Below are 14034 nucleotides of genomic sequence, written 5' to 3'. Positions count from 1 at the left end.
ACACACATACATATATATGCAATTCTAGGTATATATAGGTTTTCGCTGGTTGTTGTGGGCTTTCACAATGTTTCTGACATTTAATCTGGATTTTTGTGGCTGAGAGGGTGTGACTTGCCTCTTCTTGTTATTATTGATTTTCCTTCTAATTATTATTAATAATAATAATAATAATAATAAGGCAGCTTGAAGGAAAACCTGTTATAGGGTTATCTTGGGATTGTATTGTATGATCATGTATTGTTTTATAAGAGACAACACTATAATATATAAATATTCTTATGATCAGTTCCTCTGCTTGCTGATCCATTGGTGTTTCACAGTACTCTCTGCATATATGTGAACTACAACTCCTCAAATCAAAGTAATTTCCCCCAAAGGCCTTTGCTGATCATGGGGGGTCTGTGTGCCAAGTTTGGTTCAATTCCATCTTTGGTGGAGTTCAGAATGCTCATTGATTGCAGGTGAACTATAAATCCCAGTACCTACAATTCATATAAATAATGGTGAATTATCCCCAAACCTCTCAAATATGGTCAGTTACTGATCAATTCCTCTGTTTGCTGTGTGCCATAGAAAAGAGTAGGAAAGGTTTAAGGGAGTGGCAGTGGGCGGGGCCATGCAAATTCCACACCAATGGAGAGAGTCAGAAACACTGGGATGTCTGTGGCGAAGGAAATACATAAAATCTAGGAGGAAATTGTCCCCATATGAAAGCCTTCACTTGGGTGGTGGGCAGTATGGTGTTGGTGGAGGACATGTTTATGGTGCTCACTTGGACATGTTTACGGTGCTCACTATAACCTGCAATGTCATTGGAGGGAGGGCCATTGGTGTCTCCTGAGTGGTGGGAGCCATAGCTGTTTGTGGAGGCAGGAGCTTGTCTGTATAAGTGGATACCCAGCCACATACACACATATATAATTTCACCTTTATTATGTGTATAGATAAGATATAGATATATGGTCATGTTCTAGAGGCGTTCTCTCTAATGTCGAAGGCTTTCATGGCCAGAATCACTGGGTTGTTGCAGTTTTTTTGGGCTGTATGGCCATGTTCTAGAAGCATTCTCTCCTGACGTTTCGCCTGCATCTATGGCAAGCATCATCAGAGGTAGTGAGGATGCTTGCCATAGATGCTTGCCATAGATGCAGGCAAAACGTCAGGAGAGAATGCCTCTAGAACATGGCCATATAGCCCGAAAAAACCTACAACAACCCAGTGATTCCAGCCATGAAAGCCTTCGACAATACAAGATATAGATAGATTTTTGTGTGTGTCAGGAGCGACCTGAGAAACTGCAAGTCGCTTCTGGTGTGAGAGAATTGGCCGTCTGCAAGGACATTGTCCAGGGTGTTTTGATGTTTTACCATCCTTGTGGGAGGCTTCTCTCATGTCCCCGCATATAGAGCTGAAGCTGACAGAGGGAGCTTATCCACGCTCTCCCCAGATTCGACCCTGCGACCTGTCAGTCTTGAGTCCTGCCGGCACAAGGGTTTAACCCACTGCACCACCAAGGGCTCCTTATATCTATCTAGATAGAATTGGTATTAGTATTTTGTAGGTCAACAACTCTGTTTTGCCCCCTCCTTATATCTGCGCCTCTGCAATAAAGGGAAATAAATCCATAAATACAAGCATCCTATATCTAGCAGAGGGACCCCTCTTTCCATCCCAGTTAGCATCGCCATGGTAACTGGAGCAGCCTTCCTGATTGGCTGGAGCATTGGGCATCCTTTCCCTGTGCCTTGCTGCCTCTCTTTCATTCCCTTCCATCTCTTTTGTTCTGATTTATTCCCTGATTTATTCAACTCAGTCTCCAGGGACCCCGCTTTGACTGACACCAAAATAAATGAAATACGGAGCACCAAATAAAGGTGATTTTCCATCGACATTTCGTAGGGAGATCAAAGTAATTTTGCAATGGCCCCCAAACTGGGAAAATACCTTTTGTTGTGGTTGTTGTTGTTGTTTTGTTGTTGTTGTAAGCATATATATCCAGCATTGCCCAGGTATGGATTTTCTTTGTGGCTCTTTCCTTCCTTCCTATGTTTCTCTCTCTCTCTTTCTTTTGTTCTTTCTTTTCCCTTCCTTCCTTCCTCTTCCCTTCTTTTTCTTCCTTCCTTCCCTTATCCCTTCTTTCTTTATTCCCTTCCTCCTCCCTTCTTCCTTCCTTCCTTTCTTTCCTTCCTCTTCACTTCTTTTTCTTCCTTCCTTCCCTTATCCCTTCTTTCTTCCTTCCCTTCCTCCTCCCTTCTTTTTCTTTCTTTCTTCCTTCCTTCCCTTATCCTTTCTTTCTTTCTTTCTTTCTTTTTCTTCTCTTCCTCCTTCCTTCTTTTTCTTCCTTCCTTCCCTTATCCCTTCTTTCTTTCTTCCCTTCCTCCTCCCTTCTTCCTTCCTTCCTTCCTTTATCCTTCCTTTCTTTCTTTCTTTCTTTCTTCCTTCCTTCCTTCCTTTCTTTCCTTCCTCTTCCCTTCTTTTTCTTTCTTCCCTTATCTCTTCTTTCTTCCTTCCCTTCCTCCTCCCTTCTTTTTCTTCCTTCCTTCCTTCCCTTATCCCTTCTTTCTTTCTTTCTTTCTTTCTTTCTTTCTTCTCTTTCTCCTTCCTTCTTTTTCTTCCTTCCTTCCCTTGTCCCTTCATTCTTTCTTCCCTTCCTCCTCCCTTCTTTTTCTTCCTTCCTTCCCTTGTCCCTTCTTTCTTTCTTCCCTTCCTCCTCCCTTCTTTTTCTTCCTTCCTTCCCTTATCCTTTCTTCTGTCCTTTCCTTTCTCTTCCTTTTTTTCTTTCTCCCCTCCTTCCTTTCCTTCCTTTCCCTCCCTTCCCTCCCTACACACCTTTTCACTTCCTCTCTCTTCCTTAATTCCTTCCTTCTTCCCTTTTTATTTGTCGCCTCTTCCTTCTTCCATATATTCTTTCCTCTCTTCTTTTATTTTCGTCTGTCTCTTTATAAATATGTTACTTAGCAGCAGCCAATCCGCTTTTGTCCTTGTTTTTGACTTTTATAGATAGATAGACAGACAGATAGATAATGCAAGTTTCTAGTCCATGCCATGGAAGAAACCAAGGCTAAAGCACTCCCAAAAGAGGCCCATTCGGTCTAAGGGCCTCCCAAAGAAGGAGAATCTTCTTTCCTTCAGAAGTAAATCATAGGCTCAGCGTTGGAAGGGGCCACAAAAGTCCAGCTCCCTTCCGCCACAACTAAAGCCTTTCCGACAGATGCCCTTCCAACCTCCAAAGAAAGTGAAGCCTACTGCTTCCCAAAGGCAGAGTGTTTCATTAGAGGTGGAAGGGGCCTCCAAAGGCCATCTATGCCAACTCCCTAAAGCACTCCCGACAGATACCTCTATATAAAAGTCAAAGTATGTGTGTAGATGCTTGTCCATTTGTACGACAAAACATGCTGCTAGGTGAAATGGTCCTCTTCAATGTCACTGGGAAAGGAAGGAAGGGGAAAAAAGAAGGGAAAGGATGGAAAGGAGATGGAAGAGGAAGGAAGGAAGGAAGGAAGGAAGGAAGGAAAAGGAAGAGAACAAAAGGAAAGGAGAAGGAAGAGGGAGGGAGGGAGGGAGGGAGGAGAAAAAAGAAAGGAAAGAATGGAAAGGAGAAGGAAGAGGGAGGGAGGAAAAAAGGAAAGGAAAGGAAGAGGAAGGAAAGAAGGAAGGAAGGAAGGAGAAAAAGGAAGGGAAAGAATGGAAAAGAGAAGGAAGAGGAAGGAAGGAAAAAGAAGGGCAAGAAAGGAAAGGAGGAGGGAAAGAAAGGAAACAAACAAATAAATAAAAGAAGGGAAAGATAGGAAATGAGAAGGAAGGAAAAGGAAGGAAGGAAGGAGAAGAAAGAAAGGAGAGAATGGAAATGAGATGGAAGAAGGAAAGAAGGAAGAAAGTAGGAAAGGAGAAAAAAGAAATAAATAAAAGAAGGGAAAGATAGGAAATGAGAAGGAAGGAAAAGGAAGGAAGGAAGGAAGGAAGGAAAGAAGGAAGGAAGGAAAAAAGAAAGAAAAAGAAGGAAAGGAAAGGAGAAGGAAGGAAGAGAGGGAGGGGGAAGAAAGAGAGGAGGGAAGGGACGAATGAAGAGGAAAAAAGAAAGAAAGAAAGAAGTGCAAGAAAGGAAATGAGGAGGAAGGAAGAGAGGAAGGGGAAGAAAGGAGGGAAGGAAGGAATGGAAGAAAGAGGGAAAGAAGGGAAAAAAAGGAAATGAGGAAGGAAGAGAGGGGGGGAGAAAATGAGGATAGAAGGAAGGAAAGAAAGAAAGAAAAAGAAAAAAAGGAAAAGAAGGGCAAGAAAAGAAAGATAAGGAAGGAAGGAAGGAAGGAAGGAAGGAAGAAGAAGGACGGAGGGAGAGAATGGAAATGAGATGGAAGAGGAAGGAAAGAAGGAAGAAAGTAAGGAAGGAGAAAAAAGAAAGGAAAGAATGGAAAGGAGAAGGAAGAGGGAGGGAGGAAAAAAGGGAAGGAAAGGAAAGGAAGAGGAAGAGGAAGGAAAGAAGGAAGGAAGGAGAAAAAGGAAGGGAAATAATGGAAAAGAGAAGGAAGAGGAAGGAAGGAAAAAGAAGGGCAAGAAAGGAAAGGAGGAGGGAAAGAAAGGAAACAAACAAATAAATAAAAGAAGGGAAAGATAGGAAATGAGAAGGAAGGAAAAGGAAGGAAGGAAGGACAGAAGGAAAGAAAGAAAGAGAAGGGAAGGGAAAGAAAGGAAGAGAAAGGAAGGAAAGAAGGAAAGAAAAAGAAGGAAAAGAAAGGAAAGGAGAAGGAAGGAAGAGAGGGAGGGGGAAGAAAGAGAGGAGGGAAGGGAGGAATGAAGAGGGAAAAAGAAAGAAAGAAAGAAATGCAAGAAAGGAAATGAGGAGGAAGGAAGAGAGGAAGGGGAAGAAAGAAAGGAGGGAAGGAGGGAAAGAAAGAAAGAAAGAAAGAAAGAAAGAAAGAAAGAGGGAAAGAAAGGCAAAAAAGGAAATGAGGAAGGAAGAGAGGGAGGGGGAAGGAAATGAGGAAGGAAGGAAGGAAAGAAAGAAAGAAAGAAAGAAAGGAAAAGAAGGGCAAGAAAAGAAAGAAGGAGGAAGGAAGAGAGGAAGGGGAAAGGAAGAAAGAAAGAGGAAGGAAGGGGAATAGGTATGAGAGGAGGGAAGGAAAGAAAGAAAGAGAAAGGAAGGGAGAAGGAAGGGGAAAAAAAGGAAAAGTGGGAAGAAAGCAAGAAAGAGAAAGGAAAAAGAGAGGAAGAGAAAAGAAGAACGAGAAGGGAAGGTGCACTTGACTTTTAAGACCCCCAGGCCCATTCCGTAGGCACTGTTTTCCAGCCAGATGTCTCCCATCCTATATATTCATTGCTTACGTATTGCATCGCGCATACTATGCCGATTGCAGTCCGTTTCTGGATTTGGATCCAGTTTCCTGGGTTGCGGGCCGTTATTCCCAAAGGGGTGCCATTCTGCCGACATGACAAAAAGGGCCTTCCTCGTCAATAGATGGGGTTGGGAAAGTATAGGAATGCGTGAGCAACAAAGCCAGCCGCGCTGAGATGAAGGAGGGAGGCGCCATCAGCAGAGGATGCTGCACAGCGCTTTTGTCCTTAGAGATGATGCCTCTCGCCATCCACTGCTATGGAAGCAGAGCATGAAACCCACGCATTCCTTTTGCAAAAGTGGGAATGGATGCCGCTGATGGGTCCCATCCATAGCGAGGAAGACAAGGTGAGGTCCATTGGGGAGTAAGGGCCTCTGGTTAGTGTCCGGGACATGATGCGCTTGAAGGGTTAGGCCTCTTTGGTTTGCATCCCTTGCCTGCCTTTTGCTCTCCTCCTCTGTAGGCTCTCCTCCTTTCTTTCTTTCTTTCTTTCTTTCTTTTCCTCCCATTGGCACAAGGGAAAGTGAAAGGACCCCCAAAAGGGCAGGGGAAGCTTGACCTTTGCCCCCCCCTTGAAGGTTGCAATGGGAGGAAAGGAGAGAAAGGGGGAGACAAAGGGATGAAAGTGGAGGAGCGAGGGAAGGGGAAACAAAGGGAGCGGAGGGATGGAGAGGTGTTTGGTGGCAGGTGGAGGACCGGGTGAGGCAACAAGGGCATCCAAAGTGGGGGCAAGGACCTATCACTATTATTATTATTATTATTATTATTATTATTATTATTGTTACGATTATTATCCTTCTTTTACCCCAAGACTGGGACCCACAATGGCTTTTATTCCATGGTGCATTTGCCTTTGTCTTCCCCTCCTATACCAGCAATTGTAACTTGTTGTTGTTGTTGTTGTTGCTGCTGTTGCTGTTTATATCTCTGTTTTTGCCATAAGATTGGGACGCAAAGTGGCTTTCCTTACATGGAGTGTTTTATCTTTGTATTTCCCTCTTTCTGTATATAGAGCCAATCAAAACTTCTCAGTTATTATTATTATTATTTATATCCCTCTTTTTGCCCCAAGATTGGGACCCAGAATGGCTTTCCTTGCATGGAGGGTCTTATCTTTCCCTTCCCCTCCTTCTATAGAGGAACAATGACAACTTATTCTTATTAGTAACTAGCTTGGGTCCCCAGCATTGCCCAAGTTATTTGAAAAACTCACTCTTTTAATTGTACAGAATGCATAAGGTTGTGGGTGAACTACAACTCCCATCATGCCAGGTTAACTCCGAGAAACTCCATCAGTACTTAAAGTTTGTTATGTTGGGCAAGTTTGCTCTATATGCATCATCAGTGGAGTTGAGTGTGCTCTCTGGCTGTAGGGTAAACTACAACTTCCACTATGGTGGGTCTGTTCCCTCAAATCCCTAAAGTACGTTGAGTTAGTCATGGGGGTTCTGTGTGCCAAGTTTGGTCCAGGTCCATCATTGGTGGAGGTCACGGTTTCTCTGGTTGTGGGTGAACTACAACTCCCAGAAAGGAAGGTCAGTTTTCCCCAAACCCCTCCAGTAATCAAATTTCAGCATATCAGGTCTGTGTGCCAAGTTTGGTCCAGATCCGTTGGTGTTTGGATTCGCAGTGCTGCCTGGATGTAGGCGAACTACAACTCCCCCAAATTAAGGTTGATTTCCCCCAAAAGACCTGGCTGGTGATGGGGGCTCTGTCTGCCAAGTTTGGTCCAATTCCATCTTTGATGGAGTTCAGCGGGCTCATTGATTGCAGGTGAACTTCAAATATCAGTACCTAAAACTCCACAATGTCCAGGCCAATTCCCCTCAAAACCCACCAGTATTCAAATCTGGGCATATTGGGTATGTATGTCAAGTTTTGGTCCAGATCCATCATTGTTTGGGTTCAGTGTGCTCTGGGTGTAGGTGAACTACAACTCCTCTAAATCCCTCCAAAAATCTCCAGTATTTTTTGTTGATCACGGGGGGGGGGGGGGGGGTTCTGTGTACTAAGTTAGTTCCAGTCCCATCATTGGTGGAGTTCAGAGAGCTCTTAGATTGCAGGTGAACTATACATCCCAGTACCTACGACTCCTACAGACCATGGCGAATTCTCCCCAAACCTTTCTAGTATGTTCAGTTCCTGATCAATTCCTCTGTTTGCTGTGTGTCATAGAAGAGAATAGGAAAGGGTAAAAGGAGAGGCAGTGGGTGGTATTATGCAAATTCCACACCAATGGAGAGAGAAAGAAACACTGGGATGTCTGTGGTGGAGGAAACACATAAAATCTAGGATGGAATTGTCCCCATATGAAAGCCTTCACTTGAGTGGTGGGCAGTGTGGTGTTTGTGGAGAACATTGGCAGGGCTCTTGGGCATGTTCATGATGCTCACTATAACCATGTCATTGGAGGGAGGGCCGTTGGTGTCTCCTGAGTCGTGGGATCTGGAGCTGTTTGTGGAGGCAGAAGCTTGCTTGTGTAAGTGGACACTCCAGCCACACACACGCGCATACATATTTTTACTTTTATTATGTGTGTATAGAAGATAGATAGATAGATAGATAGATAGATAGATAGATAGATAGATAATTATTCCTCACTTTCAACCCAGGATTGGCATCCAGAAAAGGTTTTCTCTTTCTCTTCCCCAACTCCTTCAAATAACAACAACAACAACTTTCTTCTCAAGATGGGGATCCAAAATGGGTATATCCTTTTCCTCCCCAACTCCTTCCAATAATATTATTATTAATAATGATAATAATAATAATAATAATCATCATCATCATCATCATTCGAAAACACATCACACTAAACACTTAGGAAGTGTTCGACTTGTGATTTTGTGATACGAAATCCAGCATATAGATCTCATTTGTTGTGACATACTGTGGTTTTGTGTCAGTAAAATAATAATAATAATATAATCCTCATCCTCATCACTTTCTTTTTAAGATAGAGCTGAAAATAGGGGTGAATCTCGTTTGCTTTCTAGTGCGTCATAGATATTTCAAGCGACCTCTACAAATCCCAGGATCCCATAGCTTTGCTAATGTTTGCCAAACCGAATCTTTCTGTGCAAAATCCCAGAGTGGCAACCCATCCCAAAGGAGCTTTGATATATGTGTCTCCCAGTGTGAATGCTGCTCAAAAATCTGCAGCTAGACAGAGGAGGAGGAGGAGCGGGCGGTGGGCCTATGTAAAATGGCCAAAGGGTTTCCTAGCCAAAGTCCTCATGAATGTCACATTCTCCCCATTGGGCCCCTTTCTCTCTAGTCCATGGCGGAGCTGAAGATGCCCGGCTGCCTGGCCTCCTACGACCAACTGGTGCGGCAGGTGGAGGCCCTGAAGACGGAGAACACGCACCTGCGCCGGGAGCTGGAAGACAACTCCTTGCATCTCTCTAAGTTGGAGAACGAGACCTCCGGAATGAAGGTGAGCCTCTGCACGGCAAAATGATATGGGGAAGGATATGGAGAATGAAAGATATGGAGGAGGCGCTTTCTTTTCTTCCTCCTTTTCCTCCTACACCCCTACTCTCTTTTCTGCCTTTCTTTCCATCTTCTGTTTTCTTTCCCTCATACACTTTCCTGTTTTTTTCTTCCTTACTTTCTCTCCCTTTCTGTCCACCTCCCTTTCCCTCCCTTTCCCTCCCTTTCCCTTGTACGCTTTCTTTCTTTCTTTCTTTCTTTCTTTCTTTCTTTCTTTCCTATCCCTACTTCTTTCCTTCCTTCCTTCCTTTCCTTCCCTCTCTCCCTGCCTTCCTTTTATCTTCCCTCATATTCTTCTTTCTTTCTTTTCTCCTTCCTTCCTTCCTTCCTTCCTTTCCATCTAACTTTGTTTCCCCTCATACACTTTCCCCTTCTTCTTTCCTTTCGTTCCTTTCTCTTCCTTTCCTTCTTTCCATCCCCTTTTGCATTCCCTCATTTTCTCCTTCATTTCTTCCTTCCTTTCTCTTCCTCCTTTTCTTTCTTTCCTTTTTTCTCCTTCCATTTCCATTTGCCTTCCCTCATACCTTCCTTCCTTTCTTTCCATCTTCCTTTGCTTTCCCTCATACATTTTCCCTTCCTTCCTTCCTTCCTTCCTTCCTTCCTTCCTTCCTTCCTTCCTTCCTCTTCCTTCCTTTCCATCTCCCTTTGTTTTCCCTCATATACTTTCCCCTCTTCTTTTCTTTCTCTCCTTTCCATCTCCTTTTGCTTTCACTCATTTCTTTCTGTCTTTCTTTTTCTTCCTGCCTGCCTCCCTTCCCTCCCTCTCTCCCTCCCTCCCTCCCTCCTTCCTTCCTTCCTTCCTTCCTTTTCTTCCCTTTTTCTTTTCTTTTTCTTCTTTCCATCTCCATTTGCTTTCCCTCATACTTCGTTCCTTCTTCTTTCTGTCTCCCTTTGCTTTCCCTCATACACTTCCTTCTTCCCCTTTTCTTTCTTTCCTTTCTCTTCTTTTCTTTCCACCTCCTTTTGCTTTCTCTCATTTCTTCATTCTTCCTTCCTTCCTTCCTTCCTTCCTTCCTTCCTTCCTTCCTTCCTTCCTTCCTTCCTTCCTTTGCTTTCCCTCATATATGTTCCCCCTTCTTTTCTTCTTCCTTCCTTCCTTTCTTCCCTTCCCTTTTCTTTTTCTCTCTCCCTTCTTTTCTTTTCTTCTCTTCAAGCTGCATTCCTTCAGCAGCTAACTCTTCTTGTGCAAATGTGATGCAGCCTGCCCCAATCTCTGGTGCCTTGCGAGGGACTGCATCTCCCACTATCTCTGCAGACTTACGGAAGTTTGTGTGGCCTCTTTGAGGGAAACAGATCCAGAAGCGGATTGTTCAGTTGGCCCTCTGCTTTTGCGGGTTTTGATTCTTCACAACTTAGGTTTATCAAATGGAAGAGAAAGAGCTGCATCCATTTAGGGAGAGAGCAACATTATCGGTGCCTAAAAGCTTTCTTGAGATTTCCACTTATTGATTGATAAACATCTTCTCTTGGAACACCTTGGTCCTTTAGCAGAGTTGCACTCGGTCTATTGGGAATTGCATTCGCTTGACGGGGGCACAATCCAAGGAGAATAGCTCTAGAGCCTTTCAAAGTGAACGGTCATTTCTCCATTCTGGTGGGCCCCTCGGTTGTTGCCTTCTCTGGATGCCATCATTCCCACTTCACCTCCTTTCCTCTCTTTCTGCACCTTCTGTGATCCCAGGAGGTTCTGAAGCACCTACAAGGCAAGCTGGAGCAGGAAGCCACGACCATGGTGTCTTTGGGCCAAATGGAGGTTCTGGATCAGCTGAAAGGTGAGTGGAAGGCTCTTTTATGGAAGGCTTTTTCTCCGAGGGGAAGGCTCTTGTTATTTATTTTCAGTACAGTAGAGTCTTGCTTATCCAACATGAACCGGCCAGCAGAACGTGGGATAAACGAAAATGTTGGATAATACGGAGTCTGCTATTATTACCTTTCCAATGCGGTACTAGACACCTAGAATACTAACAATAGGGACTCAAAGGGTTAAGGCAAGGCAACTCCTTGGGGATAGAGCGACCTAGCAGGAAGTGCCCGGATGCAGAAGAGGAGCATGGAAATCACAGAGGGAAAGAGAGAGGACGCTTCCACTTCTGCCTCTTTTCCCCCTTTCCTCCCTCCTCCTCTTCCTCTTCCTCTTCCTCCTCCTCCTCCTCCTCCTCCTCTTGTCTTTTTCACTTATTGGGAATGGAAAGAGAGTTGGGGACCGCTCCTTTAATTGATAGGGAAATGCTGGAGGAAAAGGGGGGCGTCGGATAAGACGGAATGTCGGATAAGCGAGACTCTATTTATATTCCGCACTTCTCACCCCGAAGGGGACTCAGGGCAAATCACAGAACACATATATGGTAAACATTCAATGCCGTTATGCACTCACAAGACAGTCAACTATACATAGATAAATGCTTTCTCATCTCCGGCATCTTGGAGGCTGTGCTCGGTTCTGGCCACAGGGGGTGCTGTCACTCCATCTTGCCTGGCGAAGAGCTTTGTTTGTTAACTTCCTCCTTGATCAAATCGCTGCCATTTTTATGATATTTTTTAGGTGCTTTAAATACCTCCCTGCTTTAAACGGTACCTATTTATCTACTCACATTTTGCTTTCGAACTGCTAGGTTGGCAAAAGCTGAGCTAAAGGCCAGGAGCTCACCCCAACCTGGGTTTCGAACTGTCAACCTTTCGATTGGCAAGATTTACTGCAGCTGGTAGTTAACCTGCTGTACTAAAACCCGGGTCTCATGTGATGAAGGCTTCCTTTCTGGGATGAAGGCTGTCTTTTTTTGGGTTGAAAGTTCTCTGTTTGGGAAGGAAGTTCTTATTTGTAGAAAACTGTCTCTGATGGTGGAAGGCTGTCTTTTGGGCAGAGGCTCTGTTTGGGCAGAAGGCTCTCATTTATGGAAAGCTCTCTTTAAGGGGGAGGTTCTTGCTTTTGGGGCAGAAAGCTCTTATTTGGGGCAGAAGGCAGCAGTTAGTACTGTGGGTTAAACCGACAGCTGCAGAAACTCTTCCCGACCGGAAGGTTGGCAGTTCAAGCCGCCAGTCAGCAGTTCGAAAACAGTAATGTGAGTAGATCAATAGGTACCGCTTTGGCGGGGAGGTAAAAAGGCACCCAGGAAGACATGCTGGGAATCCATGGACAACAAGCTCTTCAGCATGGAAAATGGAACAACAGCACCTCCCCATGGCTGGTTGAGCACAGCCTCCAAATGTCAGAGATGGAAAAAGATGGGAAGCCTTTACCTCTGTTTATGTACTGTCTATCTTTGTTAATTGTATAATGGCATTGAATGTTTGCCGTATACATATTCTGTAATCCGCCCTGAATCCCCTTGGGGAGATACAGCAGATTATAAATAAAGTTTATTACTGTTATTGTTATTGTTCTCTGGGTGGGAGCCTACCTTTTGGGACGGAAGGCTCTCATTTGTAGAAAGCTCTCTGATGGTGGAAGGCTCTCTCATTTGGGCAGAAGGCTCTCATTTATGGAAAGATCTTTGTGGGCAGAAGGCTCTCTTTTTTGTGCAGAAACCACTCTCTTTTGGGCAGAAGGCTCTCATTTATGGAAAGCTCAAAGTTTGGGTGGAAGGCACTCATTTATGGGTGTTGGAGCTCAGCCTATGATTGTGTTTCAGGATCAGGGTGCTTTGGATGTGGGGAGTGATGTCAATGAGTTTCAAGATGGTAATGGTTTGGTCAGTGATATTGATGCAGAGAATGACCATTGATCCCTGTCCAAAGTGTAGTTTCCCATGAGAATGTCCCTGAGGGGTGTGGGGATGATGGTGTGCTTCCTGAATTGTTACCAGAGAGTTCCCATGATAGAGAACATGAAAACAGCCCGGCACCTGGCCCTACTTCAGAAATTAATGAGCAAATAGATAATGAGCAAATAGACGAGAGGAGATTGGTCAAAACAGGAGAGCTGAACAGTGGCTTCGGCATTCTGCCAGGCTCTAAGAGAAAAAGATAAGAAATTCTCAGTTAAAGCGAAACCAATTTCTGAGCGCTAGAGACATAGCTACCCTAAAAGTCCCAAGTATAGAATATGTAGTCAGATGAAGCATCGTTTGGAATCAAGTCAAGATCTCGTCCTTGTTTCATGGAAGCTTTGTTTGGAAAATTCAAGTTTTAAGTGCCTTTGTTTCATGGTTTTAATTCTTGGATCCTATGCTTTTATATTCATGCCTTGGATTCATGTTTCCTAATTTCTTGCATTTTATTTGGGGGGTTTTTACTTTGTTTTTATTGACTTTGCTGGACTATTACCCTGGACTACTTTGCTCTTGCTTACCTTCCTACCTAGTTGGATTTACCTATTTCTTTACTGCCTTTTAATAATCTTCAATAAAATGATTGTTTCCCATCCAATGGTGTGGTGTTTAAAGTCAGAGGGCTTTTCCTGTCCTGGAGTGCAACAATGGGATGAATAAATATAATAATAGACTTTATTTGTCACCCCCTTGGTGACACAGTGGGTTAAACCACTGAGCTGCTGAACTTGCTGACTAAAAGATTAGCGGTTCAAATCCAGAGAGTGAGGTGAGCTCCCACTTTTAGGCCCAGCTTCTGCCAACCTACCAGTCCGAAAACATGCAAATGTGAATGTGCGGGAAGGTAATGGTGCTCCATGCGGTCATGCCAGCCACATGACCTTGGAGGTGTCTACAGACAACGTCAGGTCTTTGGCTTAGAAATGGAGATAAGCACCACCTCCCAGAGTCAGACATGACTATTTATATATTTACTGTATTTATATACGACTTTTCTTACCCCTGGGGGACTCAAAGCAGTTTACAAAAAATAATGGCACTATTCAATTCCTTACATACATAAACCAAATCATAAATCAAACAGCATATGACTAAGCACAAAATACAATAGGACAAATTCACTTTAAGATAATAGGACATTTGAACATAAAGTATAAAAATTAAAAACACCTAATTAAAAACATTAGACTTGACAATGTCGGGGAAAACCTTTACCTTGACCTACTTTATTTATATTTCACTTTGTCTCCCCGAAGGGACTCAGAGTGGATTACAGAATACATATATAGCCAACATTCAATGCCATTATAAAATTAACAACAGGGGCAAAGGCTTCCCCCTTTCCATCTCCGACATCTGGAGGCTGTGCTCAACTGAGAACTCTTATTCCATTTTTTAAGCCAAGAAGCCAGCTGTCTGTGGATGCCTTTCTGGTCATGTTG

The 14034-nt window shown here is 43.8% G+C and overlaps 1 protein-coding gene across 2 annotated transcripts in view; it reads left to right on the top strand.

Annotated features, from left to right (window-relative positions):
• The window catches only part of APC2 (APC regulator of WNT signaling pathway 2), a 44046-nt gene that overhangs the window by 8503 nt on the left and 21509 nt on the right, over positions 1-14034 (top strand). Inside the window, exons 1-3 of one of the 2 annotated variants that reach the window (XM_060785027.2) lie at positions 5627-5680; positions 8611-8769; positions 10507-10597. In XM_060785027.2, the coding sequence (XP_060641010.2) occupies positions 5642-5680; positions 8611-8769; positions 10507-10597 (289 nt within the window). In that variant the 5' untranslated portion in view covers positions 5627-5641. Of the gene's footprint in view, positions 1-5626; positions 5681-8610; positions 8770-10506; positions 10598-14034 lie in introns of those variants that run through there. The other variant, XM_060785028.2, reaches the window with a different exon arrangement.

Source organism: Anolis sagrei, chromosome X, assembly GCF_037176765.1.
Source record: "Anolis sagrei isolate rAnoSag1 chromosome X, rAnoSag1.mat, whole genome shotgun sequence".
Classification (NCBI taxonomy): domain Eukaryota; kingdom Metazoa; phylum Chordata; class Lepidosauria; order Squamata; family Dactyloidae; genus Anolis; species Anolis sagrei.
Note: the sequence above shows the minus strand (reverse complement) of the source record. Positions and strands in the feature narration are given on the sequence as shown.